The sequence below is a fragment of the Ictalurus furcatus genome, chromosome 19 (genome assembly GCF_023375685.1).
Source record: "Ictalurus furcatus strain D&B chromosome 19, Billie_1.0, whole genome shotgun sequence".
Lineage (NCBI taxonomy): Eukaryota > Metazoa > Chordata > Actinopteri > Siluriformes > Ictaluridae > Ictalurus > Ictalurus furcatus.
Window position 1 is genome coordinate 10,999,435 of NC_071273.1, and position 20,762 is coordinate 11,020,196.

General features: G+C 36.7%; 1 protein-coding gene across 2 annotated transcripts in view; it reads left to right on the top strand.

The window, feature by feature from the left end:
* Nucleotides 1-20,762, top strand: part of cpm (carboxypeptidase M) — a 41,687-nt gene that overhangs the window by 15,232 nt on the left and 5,693 nt on the right. For both annotated transcript variants that reach the window (XM_053650447.1, XM_053650448.1), the window contains 5 exons: nucleotides 4,323-4,492; nucleotides 12,785-12,972; nucleotides 14,133-14,303; nucleotides 17,358-17,510; nucleotides 20,558-20,706. In XM_053650447.1, coding sequence (XP_053506422.1) covers nucleotides 4,323-4,492; nucleotides 12,785-12,972; nucleotides 14,133-14,303; nucleotides 17,358-17,510; nucleotides 20,558-20,706 — 831 coding nt within the window. The remainder of the gene's footprint in view (nucleotides 1-4,322; nucleotides 4,493-12,784; nucleotides 12,973-14,132; nucleotides 14,304-17,357; nucleotides 17,511-20,557; nucleotides 20,707-20,762) is intronic.

Here is a 20,762-nt window from a genome sequence, read left to right on the forward strand (position 1 = left end):
CGCACACACAGGGCAGCGGCTGGAATTTAACCCCCAACCCTGGAGGTGTGAGGCGAACGTGCTAACCACTAAGCCACTCTGTGCCCAAAATCTGAATATAAATACTGCAAAAAAATTGCACCTGGTGTCATTATAAAATATGTTGCTATTGGTTGGGAGGATTTCACACAACAAGCAGCAATCATGGTGAAGGAGCTACCTAAAATTGTCCAGGAAAACATTATTAAGCAACAATGGAATGGAAAAAAGCTACAGAGCCATAGCAAAGACCTTACACATGTCAGTACAATAGTTTTGATATTATGCAGGTGGAAAGTTCATGGAATCATAACTAGCTGGCCCTGGATAGGTGCGTCACCCAAGATTTCACAATGTACCCTCAGAGTAATGATAAGGAAGGTAAGAGAGAAGCCAACAGTCATTAGAAGAGAGTTGAAGGATGACCTGAAAGCAGCAAGAACAACAGTTACACAGAGAGCAACAAGCAATGATCTGCACTTCAATCATCTCCATTCTTAAACCACATGCAAAAGTCCTCTGTTTAAAAAAAAACACAGAGAATTGCATCTAAAATCGTTTAGACAAATCAGGACAAAATATTTGGACTTTTAGATGAAACAAAAATAGAACTCATTAGCAATAATTCAGCATCAGTGTTTGGAAAAAGCAGGGTTGTGTGTATGATCCAAAGCGCTTTATACCCACGGTGAAATACAGAGGTCGGAGCATCACAAGTGGTAAACTGTACAGTAGTCTGAAAGCTGTAATTGCCAACAACAGCTCAGTTTTGTTTTTTAAAAATTCAATTCACTGTTATTTGTATAGCACTTTTAACAATGGACGTTGTCTCAAAGCAGCTTTACAGAAACATATAAACGCTGGATACAGATTTTAAGTGTGTGAATTTATCCCTATTGAGCGAGCCGGTGGTGACGGTGGCGAGGGAAAGCTCACTAGGATGATATGAGGAAGAAACCTTGAGAGGAACCAGACTCAGAAGGGAACCCATCCTCATGTGGGTAACAACAGATAGTGTGAAAGTAAAGGAAATTTCATTATGGTTTTTACATGAAGTCTGTTTTGTTGAACTAACATATCTTTATGAATGTTTATGAATACATACCTATTGTTCATATGTATAAGTACAAACTTAAAAAGATATTATGAGTGTAAATCTAAAGTGGGTATATGCACTGGAACTATATTAAATAAATAAAAATGTCGGATTCCTTATTTTCCCCTCACTGTAGCCTGAGTGCATACTTTTCATGTAGCTGCTACAGTTCTCTAAAGGAGAGCTTGAATACAGCAGAGCTACATTTTTCTAGATTACAGTGTAGCTGCTGTAAAATGGTGGTGACAGACAATATCTTAGCACCTAGAACCACAAAGTAAATAAACCCTGTGTTTGGTGTAGTGTAGTGTAGTGCAGCTGGTGAAGGCATTTGTGCTTATCTTGACAATGTAACAGAAGCGGTACTTTTGCCAGTCTGCTTTAGATAGCTCACACTGATGCTAAATGATAAAGTCCCAGAACAGGAATAGACATATCAAGCAAGATTTTAACATGGTAGTAGCAAAGTGAACTTCTCTGCTAAGCTTTAAATGTCTCAAATGACAGTTTAATCAGATTTCAAGCTGCCAGCTTCCAGCACCTGAAAAGACCACACACAGTCTTGTATTTCCTGTTATTGTGGGCTATTTCTATTGACTTATATACTATATATAGCTAAATAATGCTATCTTTGCTATACTATACTGTACAATTATATTGTTCTATACACCAAAGACATTTGGGTTTGAGATCAAAATATGGCTATGAGACGAGAATTTAGGATTTCAGCTTTTATTTCCTGGTATTTACATCTAGATGTGTTAAACGACATCAAACATAGAACCTTTTGTATCAGACCACCCAATTTTTAGGTGAGCAAAAGTATAGGAACACTTGCTCCACTCCGGAGCAAGTATGATGTAATTTTTGTCCAAGATATCTAAGACGTTTTGGTACTCAGTAAAACCTACATGTTTCGATCAGTGCTTTTTGGATACTCATTTTTGGTACCGAGCCCTAACAATAGTGTGACCTCAATACGCCTAAACAAGGCTAAAACAAGAGTTCCAGGTTTTGCTGGAGAGTCAGGTATTTTTTAAACATCAGACATACCCTTAACCTTACCCAAAAAAGAAAGCTGCAGATTTTTTTCAGAAAGCTGCAGGTTCACACACCCTTTACAATAAATCTCCCTTAAAAACATAAATGCAGATTGCACAAGCATTACACCCATATTTACATCCTGTAAGTGCTCTTGTCTAAATGTCTTTAAATCAAAGATATACAAAACGTAATCCCTAAAAACAACAAGAATCTAGACAGGATCAACATAGAAGAATTGTAGCTGAGGACTAATCATTCCTGATAGTCAGGTGAACTTGGTGTCACAGTGAGGTTAGACTTCAGTGAAGGAGTGTATATTGTGTCCATGAAACAGTATAAACAATCTCTATTACTGAAACAAAGCACATGCGGGCTGGAGACATCCATCAGGGATGTTTATGCCTTTTTATGTCTCTTACGATGAGGGCTGGGGCCAGGAGAGGACCTGACGCTGAGGAAGTTGTGTTAGTGAGTTTATTAGACCAGCTACACATCCAGGGCATAGTGCGTTATGTTTTTCTTTTTTCTCAAAAGCTCAATATGGATCTCCTTGTCTATGTCTCTTTTATTTATCTCTCTCCTGTAATCATCTTCCTTATTGTCTCATTGCCTCATTATCTGTTTTCCTAGCTCTATCTTTCTGTTTTTTTTTGCTCTGTCTGTTTTTTTTTCAATCATTCAATGTTTTCTTTTACTTCTCTATGAGTCTTTCTTTCTCTCCACAGTGTGTGTGTGTGTGTGTGTGATCCTCATTGTAACTCACAGAGCAGTTGTGTCTGATTGCAGTGTGATTAGAAAGAGTAGTTCTTGGGTGTTACTGCAAGGAGAAGATAACAGTAATCATGTGGACAGGGTAATCACAGAGACACATGGGCACAGTCACACAAACACAGACGGACAGATACTTAGCTGGTGATTTGAACTTGTTCTTAATCATAGTTGGGTGTGAGGGCCCTTATTAGTACATGCACACGGTGTGTTTTTGTTTGTGTGTATATTTATGTGCTTGTGTGTCTTTCCCTAGGCTCACGTTTTTAAAGTTTTTGCACTTAATAAAAAGATATAATCTCCCAGTCATGAGACAGAAACAGATACATTTCCCCTGGCTATCCATACACACTCTATCTGGAGCGATCCGTTTAATTTGTGTTTAATTAAGTTCTGACACTGAGAAGGAACAGTTTTATGTGACGTGCTCTTTTTCTCCTTCCGTGCAGGCAGAAACTCTTCACCACATTGACCACAGAAAATGATGTAACATTTAAATAGGCCTGGTATTTAATATTGGTGTTTAATGGTATTTAATCTTCTTGATATTATCCTGTCCTGAATCCTGATGATGATATAGCCTTCCATGAACAGAGAGCATAATTGGTTTTGCTCTTTGGATGATAAAGACAACCTTCATCTCTCCTCTGTCATTCAGAATAACAGTTGCCAAATTTAAAAAAAGATTTAGTCTAGTTTTATGTGTCTTAGGAAGCATTGTAATTAAAGAACTATAAAAGCACATTTCATTTATTCTACACGTACCCTGAGATTTATTTGTGTGTTAAATACAAACATGTGACCCACAGATATATTTTATTTTAGAGACCTATTACTGAACGTCTTTAACATGACAGGATTCCCTGTGAGCTTTGAGTTTGTTATTTTTTTATTTTTGGTAAAAGACTTTGTACCTGAAATCGCTCTTTCACTTGTTCACTGTTACTGTCTATGTAGAGCAATACATATCAGGGAGCAACAGTAAAGGAGACTGGTCTGAATTCAGACACCAGAAACACACCATCATGATCTATTATTACATTACAAATTACCTCGCAAATAAAAATCACAACAATACAGAAGAATTCAAAACTGTTTCCTTAATTAAATACATCAGTAATAAATACCTGGTAGCTTTAGTATGAAACTGGTCGCTTCTTGATCCATCCTGACAAATAGATTATTGAGCTGCAAGAAATCACTATGCATTGTGGTACATTACTGTGAGAAGTGTGCATCAGATGTATGAGCGATATAATGAACTATTCAGCAAAATCACTGCATCCCAAAACGTTCTCTGTATGATAAATAGGGAATGGATTAAGGCATAGCAAGTGGAAAGTTTTTGGCTACATCTGTTCTTTTTCTCTGAATGTGTGTGTGTGTGTGTGTGTAGGTGGTGGGGCGAGTCTTGCTGCTCCAGCTGATCGATTACCTGACCCGCAACTATATGAGTGACCCTTTTGTGACGAATCTGATGAACACCGCGCGTATACACATCCTGCCCTCGATGAACCCAGATGGCTTTGAGTCGTCAGGACGTGACTGCATGTACTCACTGGGCAGGTGAGAGAGAGAGAGAGAGAGAGAGAGAGAGAGAGAGGTGACTTGCACCTATTTGATATTTCTACCTAGGACCCATTTCTTACACACTGCATTATGGGCTCTATGTGAAGGCAGGAACAGTGAGTGTGTTAGACATCCTCTGTAATGACTTTATGCATGACTACAAAATGGCAAAACTCCAGCAAAATAATGAAATCCATAGTAAAATGAGTAAAGATTCAGACAATGGTTCTCAGAAAAATCAGGACAAATTCTGAACACTGTGAAAAACCATGATGGTAAGAAAACCTTTAGGGCAATAATGATGAGCGTGTACATAGCAACAATCTAAACACAGATGTTCTGTTAGAGCATGACGTGACAGAGAGGGGAGCCAATGGATAATTTGCAGAGATGTTGAAATTATTGTAGAATGTTCATAAACTGAACGGTCGAGAGCGCAGACATGTGGAAAGAGCTTTTCTGAGCAAAGAGTAACTTAACATATTACAAAATATGTTATGAAAGCAAAAATCCTTCCCAAACAATAGATTTTAAATGAAGTTGTTACATTAATTTAAATAAAAATAGGTGGAGCAGTTGGAATATAATAAAATCACTCTAATCATTATAATTAGAGTAATTTTATCCTAAACTGATTTTTGAAATTAAAAACTTAGTTGCTTTATTAATTGCTTTTCACACAATCAAATCCAGATTGTCATGGTGGAGAGTCCATGAAATGGGCCCAATTTGGACATTTTCACTTAGAGGTGTACTCACTGTTGTTGCCAGCGGTTTAGACATTAATGGCTGTGTGTTGAGTTATTTTGAGGGGACAGCAAATTTACACTGTTACACAAGCTGTACACTCATTACTTTACATTGTAGCAAAGTGTCACTTCTTCATTGTTGTCACATTAAAAGATATAATCAAATATTTACAAAAATGTGAGGGGTGTACTCACTTTTGTGAGATACTGTATATATATAATATTAGATATATAATATTATATATATATATATATATATATATATATATATATATATATATATATATAAAATAGTGCCTAACCACCACCTTTAAACACAAGCTACTTCCTTTAGGTCTTAGAAAATAATCAGTTATGTAAAATAGTAAAATAGCGTTTTGTTTGTTTGCTTTTACAATGATATACGAGTGAGAGGATGGCAAGCATTGAAATAACATCTAAAAGAAATCTTGTATATTATCAATATACTGTATTGCATGAATAGTTGTAATTCTCTCATTATCCACTGCAAATCTGGTTTAATTTTAATGGCTTCTACCTTCATTATTAAACAGCTTATAAAATAGCACTTGATCCAGCACATCCCATAGTTTTTTTGGGGAGCTGGCAGCTAATTGTGCACACAACTTAATGAAAGCATATGATAAACTCAGTTCATGAAATTGTAATGTGTGCACAGCATAGAAACTATTTTAGCACACTTTTAATTTGCTATTTTGTGCTGTCCAGTTCATAATAACAATGATGTTGTTAATTTTACAGTATGTGTTTTTCCTTAATCAAAACATGTCCATGGTTTAAAATATATGCTGACCAAGCAATCGTCTGCTAAGCCTGCAATTAACTAGAAACTGTAACGTTACTGTATTTAAGTGTTCATAATTTTATCCATAGTATATAGATCCTTGAGATGAGTAATATCATGTAATAATGAGCAATATAAGATGGTCTCTCCTGTGAAAAAAAGTTTTTTTGAAAGTATTTCAAAAATGACATATTGTGCTTAAATCAAACTGCACTTAAGTCTGTGGTTATGTCTGAATACTGATGTAGCCCAAATCTGAATCCCAGGAGTCACTACCCTTTTTTCTTCAGTGTGTGCCTCCCAGTGTTTTAAGCTTTATCAAAGTTGAGTAGGAGGTCTATTTACTATTCACTCTTTAACTATTTCAAACTTTTCAAATGACTTGCACACATGCCCAATGACTCTGTAGGATGATGTCTGAAATGACACAAAAGCACTTTTAAAAAATATACTCATCCAAGTTCACCAGAGCAGAACTAGCCCTGTTGTGCTGTTGGGACAGATAGCCTTTCTCGCTTCCACTGATCAGAACAATGCAGAAAGTTGCAGGCATCTTTTAGGTAATGGATACAGTGTAAGATAATTAGTGCTCTCCTTCAAGCATGTTCAGCCACCCTATTGCATTGCATGAGTGGTGGTTTGAAAACATAAGGTAGATACTGTAGGGTCATGAATTCCCCTTTTCACACCGTGGTTACTTACAAAATATCCCTCAAGGTAGCTTGCACACGTATAGTTTAATTGGGTTAAGCAAATCATTAGAAGCACTGGAGTCAAAGTTGCCTCCACTTTAAATGGGTAAGAATAGGCTCACTGGCTTGGAGCTGGACATGGAATGCAAACACCCAGTGGGCAACTTTTGGCAAGCAGGGCTGGCACAAAGAGATGAACTTGCAGGCACTGATGGATAAATACATGAAAGAAAATACAGCATCTGGACCAGTAATGGTACATAATTTGGAAACGAACCTATTGAAATGCATTGTGACATTTTATGAGCATATTAGATATTATCATACACACGGATCATATGAAATAAAATGTATTATTCAAGACATGTGACTCAAAGTATTTCTTTAAAAATCTTTTTTATGTTATAAATAATGATATAATCCCGTAGAGGATTAAAACCATCTTCAACAGGTTTGCACCCTTAGTACACCTGAGATACAGAACAGGTCACTATACAGAGGCTAATCAAATTTCTCAAAGTTCTCAGAGAGTGTGAAGCAGACAAAGAGAGAAAGGGTTTTAAAAAAACTTTGGACATAAAGCAAGAGAAACAGATGTCTTGAAGTAGCTAGATGGAATTGAGATGAGAATGAAAGATAAAATAACTGAGAGTGGGAAGATGTAATGTAGTGCAGTCCTAGTGTGTTTTTCTTCTAGTATTCTTTACATGCTATGGTCTTTTGCACCCCCTAAGCTCTCACTGTGAACTTCCTGTCAGAGCTGGCACAGCAACATAAGACATCAGTCATATAGTAGACTAGTCACCCACATCCGCCATCTGTGGCTACCCCCTGACAAATAACGCCAACAAACAACAATCCATGTACATCAATATCAGCAATTTACATGACTGGCAGGAGATTGTTCATAAAATCAATATGAATACTGAGCTAAATATGTGTATAAATCACATACACATATTTACTATCTACTAAACATTTATCTTAAAGTCCATTGAAAAATCTAGTCCTACACAGAACATACTTTTAAATATGTTCATACATGGGAGGTTTATTGAATGCAGATATTAACTGTATTTAAGTGGAGTAATATTAAAAAGTATGTGATGTAAACAAAAGTATCCGACTGCATTCAGTGACACTACATACTAACTAGCTAACTCATCTAACAGTCTTTAATGTTCAATGTGCATTTATTTATTTATTTTAATGTATATTCTATTAATGATAACAGTTAAATGTCTGAGACAAACATGACAGTAGTAACCATGCTGGTTCTGCCGCGTAGGTACCATAAACTTTTTTCTCTATTCCAAAACTGCTTGATGGGACAGGTTAGTTAAAAAAATATGAATTGATTCACGTTTCATTTGTTCAGCAAAAATAGTCATTGTAGTCCTCTATTATCATCAACATCGTCTGGCTGTTTTTACTGTACAACTGTAATGCAGATATATTTCCTAGTGTAAATATGCTAGACACTAAATACAACACTAGACAGTTGTGTTGTCTAGCAATGTCTAGTATTGGATATGTACCTGTATCTGTATCTGGAATGGCATTATCGCTTTTTTATTTATTTATCTTTTTAAGCTACCACCATACCTCAGGAAACACTGAAAAAAATTCTGAGGTAGAAATGCCAGCGCAGTCATCATGGATGGTAAACTCAGGCCTCTGCTGCATCATTGCCACCACTACACCAGCCACCATACGTCACTGTTAGCAAATGTGGTCTTTCTTTTTCCTGCAAGCTTCATATCCAACCTCTTGCTTTTAAAGTAAAAAAAAAAACCTCTCACTTGCATGACTGTGAACATAACCACTGAAAGAAAGAAAGAAAAAAAGAAAGTATGCCTCTTTATATTATTTGTATTTGTATATCTTTAGAACAAATCATATCAATGAATGAATGAATGAATGAATGATTAGGTATTGACTACAATATTAGGGTAGTTATTTGTAACATGGTATCATTTTAAACTAATAGTTTGAAGTAGATCTGGGCAATATGGACAAAAACTTATATCACAATATGGATCATTTAAAATCTTGAAACGATATACAGTATATCATGATATATTACTTTTTCTCTATAATTTATGAAATAATTATCTATATAAAATTACTGCAAGCATTCAGAACTGATCTGTGGCATCCTGCACCTTACAAATGACTGTTTTCTGATTTGTTCTACCCAAACCAAGTCCAAACGACAGAAATATTTCCCTTTTATGTACAAGCTCCTCATATTATAGTTGGGGTGATGCCTGTTCTGTGTTGGAGTGTTGCGGGGAGTTTTGCTCTGTGTCATGCTTGTTTTTGTTTTTATTACAGCAAACCGCTGGTAGTTCCTACAGTAGCTCTGACCTCAGTGATGCCAAAAAGTTGTTTTTGTGACATTGACGATAAGAAAATATGTAAAAAAAAAAAAAAAAAAATTGCAAATTTTTCTTTCGTCCTACGATATGTATCACCATATCACACAGCCCTAGTTTGAAGACGTGAGCTCAAAACTCAATACTGCCAGAAATAATTCAGTAGTTTAGAAACTTTTCAGTTAACAAGTACTTGCTGTTATTAATAATAAAATAGTAGTTGCTATGCACTAATTTATCTCTCTCTCTCTCTTTTTTTTTCAACATTTATACTCATATTTCTGTATTCAAGCAGCAAACAAGAAAGTAATACTTCATATAACAAAAGACAACACGTCCACACATAAAAATTCCTTATGCACAAAATTAACCTTCCACTCTACAATAGGCTTAGTGCTGAAAATGTTTAGACTTTAAGAGTAGGCCTCCATTAGGACATTTTTTACAGAAAAGTGGTATATACACCGTATATACCACTAATGCTCTGACAAGCACTTTATATCCTTTGGACTCTACCCCAGTTAATGGGTGAGCAATCAAGTGTTCTCATTACCTTTGAGTTAATGTTTAATGTTTATGATATTGATCTCAGGACTGTTATGTGTGCATGTACATTAGCCTCGGTTTATAATAACCATGTCCTTAGTGCACAGAAAGATCTAATTGAAGGCGAACAAACATTCCATTTAAATCGGAGTAGTTCAAACCTCTTATTTTCAGTGGCTGAAGGCTCCCGTCTATATCTGATGGCAGTCCATCGTGTTGTCAGATTTATTTTCAAAGGCATACTGAATAGGAGTGCCTTAATAGGAGTGCCTTAAATAAACACTAAACGACATCTTGTTCTAGAAAGCAGAACACTTGCACGTACACACACACACACACACACCACTGGTCAGTTTATGACTCACTAAATCTGAGTGTTCCAATAGAAGCACTATAATTTGATAGAAGAACAGCTGGACCAAACATGGTCTAAAATAGCGGAGCCACATCCAAAACCTTGTACACAGTCTCAGTCTATTCTGTTTTGTCCAGCACTTTTGTTTCATTGTCAGTATTTCCTGTTCTACTTACTGTGGTGCCACTGTTGTTAATTAGTGTCTCCTACTGAATTACCCCTGTCTCGTTTCTCTATTTAACCCCTCTATGTTTCTCTTTTTCTCACAGTGATATTTCAGACTACTGAGTTTTTTATTATCTCACCATTTTACTCATTTTACTCGTATTATGTTTTTCTGCATGCCATATACATACAGGAAATATGCACAGTATACACATTACACACAATAAATAGCTCTGGAGTATAAAACAGAAACAAACAAACAAACAAAAAAATGGTTTACTCAGAAATCAAAAGAGAATCTGTCTGATTGTGGCTTCAGGGAATGCTGCAGTGTAGTTTCATTTGTGTCCCATTTGTGTTGCTTTGGCGCAGTGCTATATTGTTTCCTGTGCTGAAGTATTTGTTACTATCCTGATTTTAATCCCTCTGAAAAGGATCAGTACTCAAGTCATAGGTGTCGAGTATACCAAGATGAACTTTATATTGCAGTTTAATTCCAAAGAATACAAACACTCCTTATAATCATTTAATTTAATATAATTTTATAGTGATAGTAATGTTAATTATACTTAGTTATGATTACAATTATAATCATAATTAATGTGCTAGTTGTTTGGCAACATAAAACAGCTTGTTACTGCTTTCATTAATGTTTTCATATTCTTGCCTAATTTATTTTCCTTACTAACATCTCTTTTTTGACTTACACTATAAGAATGTGTGTGATTTAATTGTTTTATGCGTTAAAGAAGGTACTACCTAAAATAAAGCAAATGGTATATAAATGGAATATTCATATAAAGTTCAATTTCACATGAGTATTACTCAAACTATTAAACATATTAGTAAGAGTATACATTAAGGGTTACTTTTCCAGAAACAGAAGTTATTTAGGAGAAGCGGGTAAAACAATATAAGGTAATAATCTGAAAATTCAAGTAAAGCATTAATAAACCTAAAAAAAATTGTAAAATAATCAGTTTGATTGTTGTACTACAAGGGGAACAATAATAATATCTGTGCAATAAAGTGAAACTAAATATGTCTAATAGAGTATATTAATCCTATACTGAAGGTTTACCAAAAACGAATATTAAATCATTATCTGTTTATTTATTAACTTAATTATAGAGCTACATATCCAGGAACCAGCACATAACTAGCAATGATATTAAATGCATTCTTTTTTATCATATGATTGAAGTCTAAACACATTTATACAGGCTTTTTTAAAGAGGACTGTGGGGAAACTTTAGTGCTGTGTCTTCACAGAGAAGCAAAAACAACAACAAGAAAAAACACACACACAAAGAGACCAACCAATGTTTTTTTTTTTTTTTTTAAGAACAATTCAAAATGTGCCAGAACTATGTTTTTGTTTTTGCAAAGATCATTGAGATTCTTCCGTCAAAGGCTTGGACCAGTCCCTGGAGAACATGATTTCAGAGGCATCTGCATTTTGTCATGTTTATAGAGCTTTCAAACACCACATTCGCAAAGGAAAATGATTATTACAAGTTGTTTTGCATACGTCATTGGAAGAACGCAAATAAGTAAATAAGCACATAAATACATAAATAAGGGTATTTTGGAAATGAATCGGTCAGACGTTTGAAGGTAAGTTTCCTTTTGGAAACTAAGAATTAGCTGTATTGTGAGTATAATAACATACCGTTAAAATAAATAAATAAATAAATAAATAAATAAATAAATATATAAATAAAGGACAAATAAAATTTGCCACACATCCTATTTACATTATTTATTTTTCTTGTGTTTATTTTTTAAAAAGCCTGACCACCAAATTAATTTAATGCCTCTTTCAAAAACAAATAAAAACAAAAATCCTGTGTGTATGTGTTAATTTTCCTCATTATTATTATTTTTTTCTGCACGTGCTGCATTTATTATGCCTCATCGTCCAGTCTCTTAAATGAATCAGATAATTGGACTCACAACAGTGACGGCTGTATAGCAACATCACATTAGGGTGTATTTTAGGAATGTCTGAGCGCAGCACTTTTAAACAGAGCTGCTTGGGAAGATTAGTGGTAAGAATTAAGAGGGATTACCTCATTGTATCCATCACAGCACTGCAGTAAACACCTAATCAGTAGCACATGAGTCAGTTGAGCCAGAGCTTTTAGTGATCTGTATTTTATATAATTGTATATTATATGAGAAATATCAGTGGTTTTGCTTGCCATATACTGTACTTAATTCAACACATGTATACTTCTAACACACATTGTTAACTGCTGTTGTTTCCAGAAAACCAGCCATTTGGTGTTGAATTCAGATGCTGTATGTGAATAGAATAGACCCAGACACAGGGCATAAGAATCTCAAGAGACCCCATGAGCAGGGCTCATAGTCCGGGATGGTGTAACGTTTTCAATTTTTTTGTCTGCAATTGAACCCATGTGCCATTATGCCGCACTAAACAGCCTCCATAATGGACACTTGACCCGAGTACATTCCCCCAGGCTGAAAGAGGCACAATCACCCTCTGTCTTCCAGCAAGTATGGAAACACAAATGTGCATGGAACATTATGCAGCATTATGCTAATGTATTTCCTGCCTGCTGTGCACTCACAGGTTCAATAAAAATGGCGTGGACCTGAACCGGAACTTTCCGGATGCATTCTTGAGTAATCGTGAACAGGTGAGAGAAAAGGAGGTGGAGGCTGTGATGAAGTGGCTGAAGACAGAGCAGTTCATCCTCTCTGCTAACCTCCATGGAGGAGCAGTGGTGGCCAGCTACCCGTATGATAACAGCAACGGAGGTTAATAACATACAGGACACATTCTGAGAATCGTCTGTTATCAGTTATGATAATACAGCACCACTCAGTGCTTGATTCAGATTGATCAGCTGGTAATTTTTTTTAACAGAATGGCTCAAAGTATTTCTGGCTGCAAGGTTTATATGAATTCACTCATTCAAATATGTTATCATTTCTACAGTCATGGCCAAAAGTTTGCGATCACTATACATATATTACATATAGTATAGTGATCGCAAACTTTTGGCCATGACTGTATAGTAAGAGCTTGCAAAGAGACTGTATTGTGGACACTCCACATAAACAGATTTTAAAAGTATGTAATCGTTGATATGGTGAAGTAGACATTTACTTAGCACTGGAGTCTCCAGTGTCAGTTCTTTTAAACAGTCAGAGGTAAAGCTTTAAGTGTAATTGTTCTGACACAGGAAAGTCTTCAGAATGGATTGCTTCTCAGTAGCATGACAAGCCTTTTTTTTTTTTGTCTTATTAACTTCAAGCGAGTTAATAAGGGAATGACTGATTATAGCTGCTATAATGCAAATGATAAATGGAACTTCCATGGCGTTTCACAACTTTAAATGCAGCTATAAACAGATAAAAAATACAAAGTCTGGTTCTTTAATTAATAAACATGTTAAGTGTTCATTGTGGTATCAGAGTTATAAAACACTTTGTGGTGTTATTTGAAAATAACTAATTTCAGGGTTGGAACCGTAAGTTCGCTTCATGCTGGGCCTCATCACCACACCGCACTGTTGATTTATTTTCTTAAAACAGGTTTTAACTGGGTTTCTATTATAAAGAGTACATACATTTATATCAGACAGATGGTTGAATGATTGAATGGACTTTTTTAATTAAGGCCCAAGACATTGTAGTTTGATAAACATAGACATGGAGACATAGCCATGATTTCTTGATCAATATGCCCAATAGTAGTATTTCACTGAGCACAAAATGACAAATCTGAAATCTGTAAAAGAATTATGACATGACAAAATTGCTCAGAAATATTTCTTATAGAACATCATGTGTATTTGTGTTTGACAGTGAGCCTGACTGTAGCCATAGCCCTGAGTATGCATTCTGGTTTCTGTTAAACCATTATTTCTGTTTTGAGATGTTGTGATGTGATACACTCTGAATGAACTATCCAGGCAGTGAGCTGCAGGGGGACTCCAGCATTACTCCAGATAATGATGTGTTTGTCCACCTGGCCAAGACTTACTCAGTTAACCATGTGAGCATGCAAAAGGGAAGCAAGTGCTACGATTCCATGGATTTCCCCGATGGCATCACCAATGGCTACAGCTGGTATCCACTACAAGGTAATTGTTTTATTTTTTAAAAACAGCAGGAAAAAATAATAACACATTTCAGCAACTGTCAATAAAATGTCAGTTCAGGGGCACCACAGGCTTTTTTTCTGCCTTTTACTGCCTTTTCCTGCTTGCCCCCATGGAAAACTTTGATGTAGTGAGAGCAGTTCAGCAACATGATTTTCTCAGATACTCTGATATTTTTCGCATATGTTTGGAATTGTCAGTGATGACTCTTGTATTGTGAGCACCTCTACAGCAAGTAGCAAGAACAATGCTGAGACTCAGACTGTGAGAATCCAAGAGGAATCTACTGTAGATACAATAAAAAACTAGGTTCCATTCCACTATAATTCTACTGTAGTTCTCTTTGCAGAACAGACAGTCCTTGCTGCCAGTATCTCGCCAATCAATCCTTCTTCAAAATTTTGCTCATATTTCTCTTTTTTCCCAGTATATGATAGTGCAGAAACAACCACCACAGGCAGTCGCTCAGGTTCCATCTTGACAAAGTCACATAAGAGACAGCTCTGATGTTTATTTTTGTGAGAAAGCAGTATTTGGGGATCAGCTGTGCTTTGTCTGGGACCTTTACCATGGAAGATATTGTGCAGTGTTTGCTCTACACTGATTGCTCAGTGTCCACACCTCAAAGTCCTTAAAACAACAGATCAAAAGTGATAACAGTTGTGTAAAGTGAGCAGTTCAGCAGTACAGAGATTTTGAAAGTTGTGTAGAAACCGTTAATAAGTATTGAACGTGTCAACATTTTTTTCAGTAAATATATTTCCACTGAGGCTATTCACATGAAATTTTCACCAGACATTAGTATTAATTCAAGAAATCTGGAAATATAAAGAATTCACAACATTAAAGTCCATAAATAAAGTTATGTGTAATAAAGTGGAATGACATGGGAAAAAAGTATTGAACACGCTAACTGAAATTTATATAATACTTAGTGGAGAAGCCTTTGTTTGTAATGACAGCTTCGAGACACTTCCTCTATGAAGAAATTAATCATCCGCAGTATTGGATTCAAGTCAGTTGGCTGACTGGGCCATTCTAACACCTTGATTTTTTTTTCACTGAAACCAATTGAGAATTTCCTTTGCTGTATGCTTTGGATCGTTGTCCTGCTGGAAGGTCCACCCACGTCTCATCTTTATCATCCTGGTGGATGGCAGCAGATTCTTCTCAAGAATCTCCCGGTAAAGGGCTCCATTCATCGTTCCTTCAATTATATGAAGTCTGCCAGGCCCATGCAATGAAAAACAGCCCCACACCATGATGCTTCCACCTCCAAACTTCACTGTGGTATAGTTGGTATAGTGTTTTAAGGGTGATTTGCAGTGCCATTTCTTCTCCAAACATGGTATGCAGTATGAAAGCCAAAAAGTTCAATTTTGCTCTCGTCTGACCAGACTACACTCTCCCAGTACTTCATAGGCTTGTCCAAATGAGTTGTAGCAAACTTTAAACAAGCTTCAACATGCCTTTTCTTTAGTAATGGAGTCTTGTGGGGTGAGCGTGCATAGAAGGCATGGCGGTGGAGTGCATTGCCTATTGTTTTGTCTGTGACAATGGTACATGCTTCCTCCAAGTGTTTCTGGAGCGCTTTCCGAGTGGTCCTTGGCTATTGTATTGAAGTTAATACTGATGTCTGGTGAAAATTTCATGTGAATAACCTCATTGGAAATATATTTACTGAAAACAATGTTGACACGTTCAATACTTATTTCCCCCACTGTAAGTATATCTAACCTAACCAGTGGCTTAGTGGTTAGCATGCTTGCTTCACACCTCCAGGGTTTAGGGTTCTATTTCTGCCTCTGCCCTGTGTGTGCAGAGTTTGCATGTTCCCTCCATGCTTTGGGGGCTTCCTCTGGGTACTCTGGTTTCCTCCCCATTCTAAAGACATACGTTATAAGCTGATAATTTCCAAATTGTCCATAGTTTGTGTGTGTGTGTGTGATTGTATCCTGCGATGGATTGGCACCCTGTCCATTGTGTCCCCGACCTTGTGCCCTGAGTTGCCTGGGATAGGCTTCAGGCTCCCTGCGTCCCTGTGTAGGATAAGCGGTATGGAAAATTGATGGTGCTGTCATAAAACTACCTTTGAGCACTGAATGTCTGTTTAGAGCACGTCTTATCATTTAGATTTTAATACAGTATTTAGCAAACATGCATTTAAATATATAATGTTATGAAACACTCAGATCACTGGGAACTACAACTCCCAGACTCCCCAGTCTGAAACCACACCCATGCTTTCTTCAACCAGCATTCTGATTGCTCCCACCTGTTGCCCATTTACCACTGTATATATACATTCCCCAGTTTAAGGCTTGCTAAGTCTTATTTGCACCACTATCATCTTGCATTACTGCCCCTGTTTTCTAATGTGACTTTTATTGTCATCTCTTTGGGCTGCAGCTATTCAATTTATGTAACGCCTAGCTTTTGAATGTCTTTTTTGGACTTTTTTTTTCTTGTGTTTGCTTTCGCTAATAAAACACATCTTTCATTTTAACCTGCAGTGATCTCAAAACATCTTGTGAATTTCTGACCATTAGATATTTATAGAATATAAAGCCACAGCTTGGCTGAGAACATGAAGACTTCTGCAAATAGACAAATATTCTGTTCCATTTAAACATAATTGGTGGAAATGGAACCCCAAAAGCCCTCCCCATGTAAATAAGAGCTGGAGCAAATGGGACAGTCTTTAACAATACCCATGTGGCTCTGAGTTAACTGTTTAGATCAGTACAGTAGTTCCCCAGACTACACAACCAAAATCACAAATCTGCCATGAAAAGCAATTGAAATTCTTGTCATTATAACACAATGGTAGCATTCCAAAGAAAAAAAAACATTATTAGCAAAAAATATAAATAGAATATGAAGCTTCAGTTTGCTATACGCTTCATTAGTACCTAATTGGGTTTCTTGGCTGTCTTTAGTATGGTCGGCCATTTGTAGTACTGTAAGAGTCTGCATGTTAATTGATTATGTATATATCTTGAATATATGAATGCTGTCTCTCTCTGTTTCTCTCAGGTGGGATGCAGGACTACAATTATGTTTGGGCTCAGTGTTTAGAGATCACTCTTGAGCTGTCCTGCTGTAAATTCCCTCCAGAAAATGACCTGCCAGGTCTGTGGGATGCCAACAAGCCCGCACTGCTGGCCTACATGCAACAAGTACATCTAGGTACAATAGACACAACACAGATAATGACACCCACATGGTATCCGTGACCTGTCATCATGGTTGTCATGACAAAGCGTTTGTTTCAGCATGGCCTAGCTGTCTCCACCTATTTGTAAGATATGTAAGATGACCCAGCACCAGTAACATTACACCTATAGAAGTCCTCTGATGAATTATTCAGTTTACTGTCTGTGCTGTCCAGTGAATAAATCCATCCTTAAAAACCAAAACAATAGAAGTATCCTGTGTTATAACCATACAGTCAGCCCCTACAATCTGTGTTTATTTCATAATGAAAACTAATACAAGAGATGTTCAGTTAATCATTATTATGATATTAATAACTGATATTATCAAATATGTACAATACATTACTGAGACCTTAGATTAATCATGAAGTCTAACTGAATATTTTGTTGACAAATAATTTTATACATTTTTTATTTTAACTTTTACTGACAGTAAAGGCTGTATGTTCCCAACAAAACAATTCAATTCAAATTTATTCATATTTAACCCGGTATTGGGGGCCCAGCGGTGGCTTAGTGGTTAGTACCTTTGCCTTGCACCGCTGGTGTTGAGGGTTCGAATCCCACTTCTGCCCTGTGCGCATGGAGTTTACATGTTCTCCCTGTGCTTCGGGGCTTTCCGGTTACCTCCCCTAGTCCAAAGTCATGCACTGTAGGCTGATTGGCATTTCCTCTCCTTAGTGTGTGAGTGTGTGATTGTCCACTGCGATGGGTTGGCACCCCGTCCAGGGTGTTCACCGCCTTGTGCCCCGAGTTCCCTGGCGTAGGCTCCAGGCTCTCCCGTGACCCAGTATGGAAAATGGATGATGAGCACGCCTGAGGCTACATGAGGAAGAAACCTTGCGAGGAACCAGACTCAAAAGGGAACCCAGTCTCATCTGGGTGACACCAGATAGTGTGGTTATAAATAATTGGTTTTTAAACATTGTTAACGAGTGCCGATCGACTCAATTACCATGTTCTTCTATGTGTTATGCATAATCAGGTGACATCAGTGCCGAAACTCTCTAATTCTCTTGTGGCTAAATGAACACAAATCCCCACAGTCACACGCCAAGATCTAGTGGAAAGCCTTCTCAGAAGAGTGGAGCTTATTATAACAGCAAATCTGGACTGGGATGTACATAGGGGTGTGATGGTCTGGTGTCCACAAAAACTTTTGTCCATATAGTGTATAAATTGATATATATATATTTTTTAATGCGAAGTTGCTAATTTAATAGTCACTTGATTGGTATACATTACCAGTCAAAATTTTTTTGGACATCTGAATATGGTTGATTTTCAATCAGACCAAGCACACCGTAGAGCTGTGTGACAGAGTTGGAGAAGAAGGAGGCAGTGCTCTGTGAAATGAAACGGTCTCTCCAGTCTTCTGACCCTAACTTAACAAAGCTGTTCTGAAAGGAGTCAGAGAGAAAGGTTTACGAGAGAGATCTGTTCAGCCAGGTCTAGAAACCTCTGGGATGCTCTAGACGTAACATGGCAATCATTTCTGAAAAACGCTTGGACTCACTATCTATTCCTATTACAGAGAGTGTGTGCAACAAGAAATACCCTAATTGAAGGTTTAGTGAAGGTATAGATGGTATAGAATTATGTATAACATAAAAAGTCAAATATATATACTCATTAATAAATACATTTTGAAAAGTCAGTGGTTGAAAATGGGCCTGGTGCTGTACCTAGTGAACTTCCCAGAATGCCACACTGTCACTCACTAGTTCCTCAACAAACTCCATTTCCCAGAATCTGCAGCCACCTAATTAACTACAAACTCTCCCTTTAAATAATTCAGAGTTTCATTTGAATTGTTTCTCTGGATTTGACCTTGTCTGCTGACTATATTTAAATAAAATCCACAATTTGTGTCCAGACTTGTGCAGGATTTACAACATTGTGGCAACATACAGTGCAGTATAGGTTGTTTCTTTTAAAATTTACTAACGTTGATGTACACATTTCACAATGATTCATGGCTCCAACATTATTTCAGAGATCATTAGATGATTTTGATGAATCTACATTGTTTGAAGCAGCTTTGACTGAAAGATCCCAGTTAATGCACTGGTTTTGAGGGTTACAGTATTAAAATATCAATATGTAATTAATAACACATGACAGACCGAGCGGTTATTTTAAAATATTGCATGCAGTGGGAGTGTGATGCAGCCCCCAATGTGTTATTCTGCTTATATCACAGTGATTTGCCGCAGAAAACCTTACTACATCAGAGATTATACATTTTGCTTTGTTAAACAACGATACATATTTAAATCCGTTTATTATTAGTTTTCCATTATGTGGAGCATCTGCTTTACAAGTCCCTGTGTATGAGCTGTTACTATAGAAAAATAACATGTTAGAATAAGTGCATTAATATAAAAAATCGTTCATGTTACAGCCTGAACTACTGTCCGAGCTGTGCTGTTATATGAACATAATGCACACTTTCTGAACAAATAGATTTGAGAATTTAAGCACACTGTGATATAAAATATTATAAATTATATTCTTAGGAAGTGCATAATAAATGATGATTAAAAGTGCTGAGAGCTAGACTAGGTAGTGTGGAGCACACATCTTTGCCAATCATCTGGAAAGACAAACAGTCCTGAGAACATTGCATTAAACTCAGTGTCTAGACACCGTATCGGCTCCACATATCCAGTCCTAAATTATGCTTATGAAAGTGGAAAGATTACATCTTACATCATCAACTAAAATGCATGGCTTCAGCAGTAATGACTCAAGCTATGCAAGTGGAACAAGTCTTCTTTGACTGACGCACTATAGCCTTCCCAACTTTTAACCATCACTGACTACGGCATATCATGTAATCTCTGTGCTAGCATAATTTGTTTTCCAGCACGGGTTAATTGGCATAATTAAGTAATTCCTTCTATCCCAATAGGATCACCTAAACATTCACAATATTTGCTTGTTTAATCTATGATGGAAAATCTTTCTTAATTCCTTAAGGATTTAAGACTTTCTTAAATCTATTTTCCCTGTTAGGTTTAAAAGGTCAAGTGTTTTACTCGAATGGGACTCCAGTCCAAAATGCCTCGGTGGAGGTACAGGGGAGGAGGAACCTTTGTCCATTCAGGACAGATCACAACGGAGAGTATTACAGACTGCTGCTGCCAGGAAACTACACCATCATGGTGAGAACATGCCTTCTGTTTTGTATGTATAATACAGTATTATGAATATATGTTAA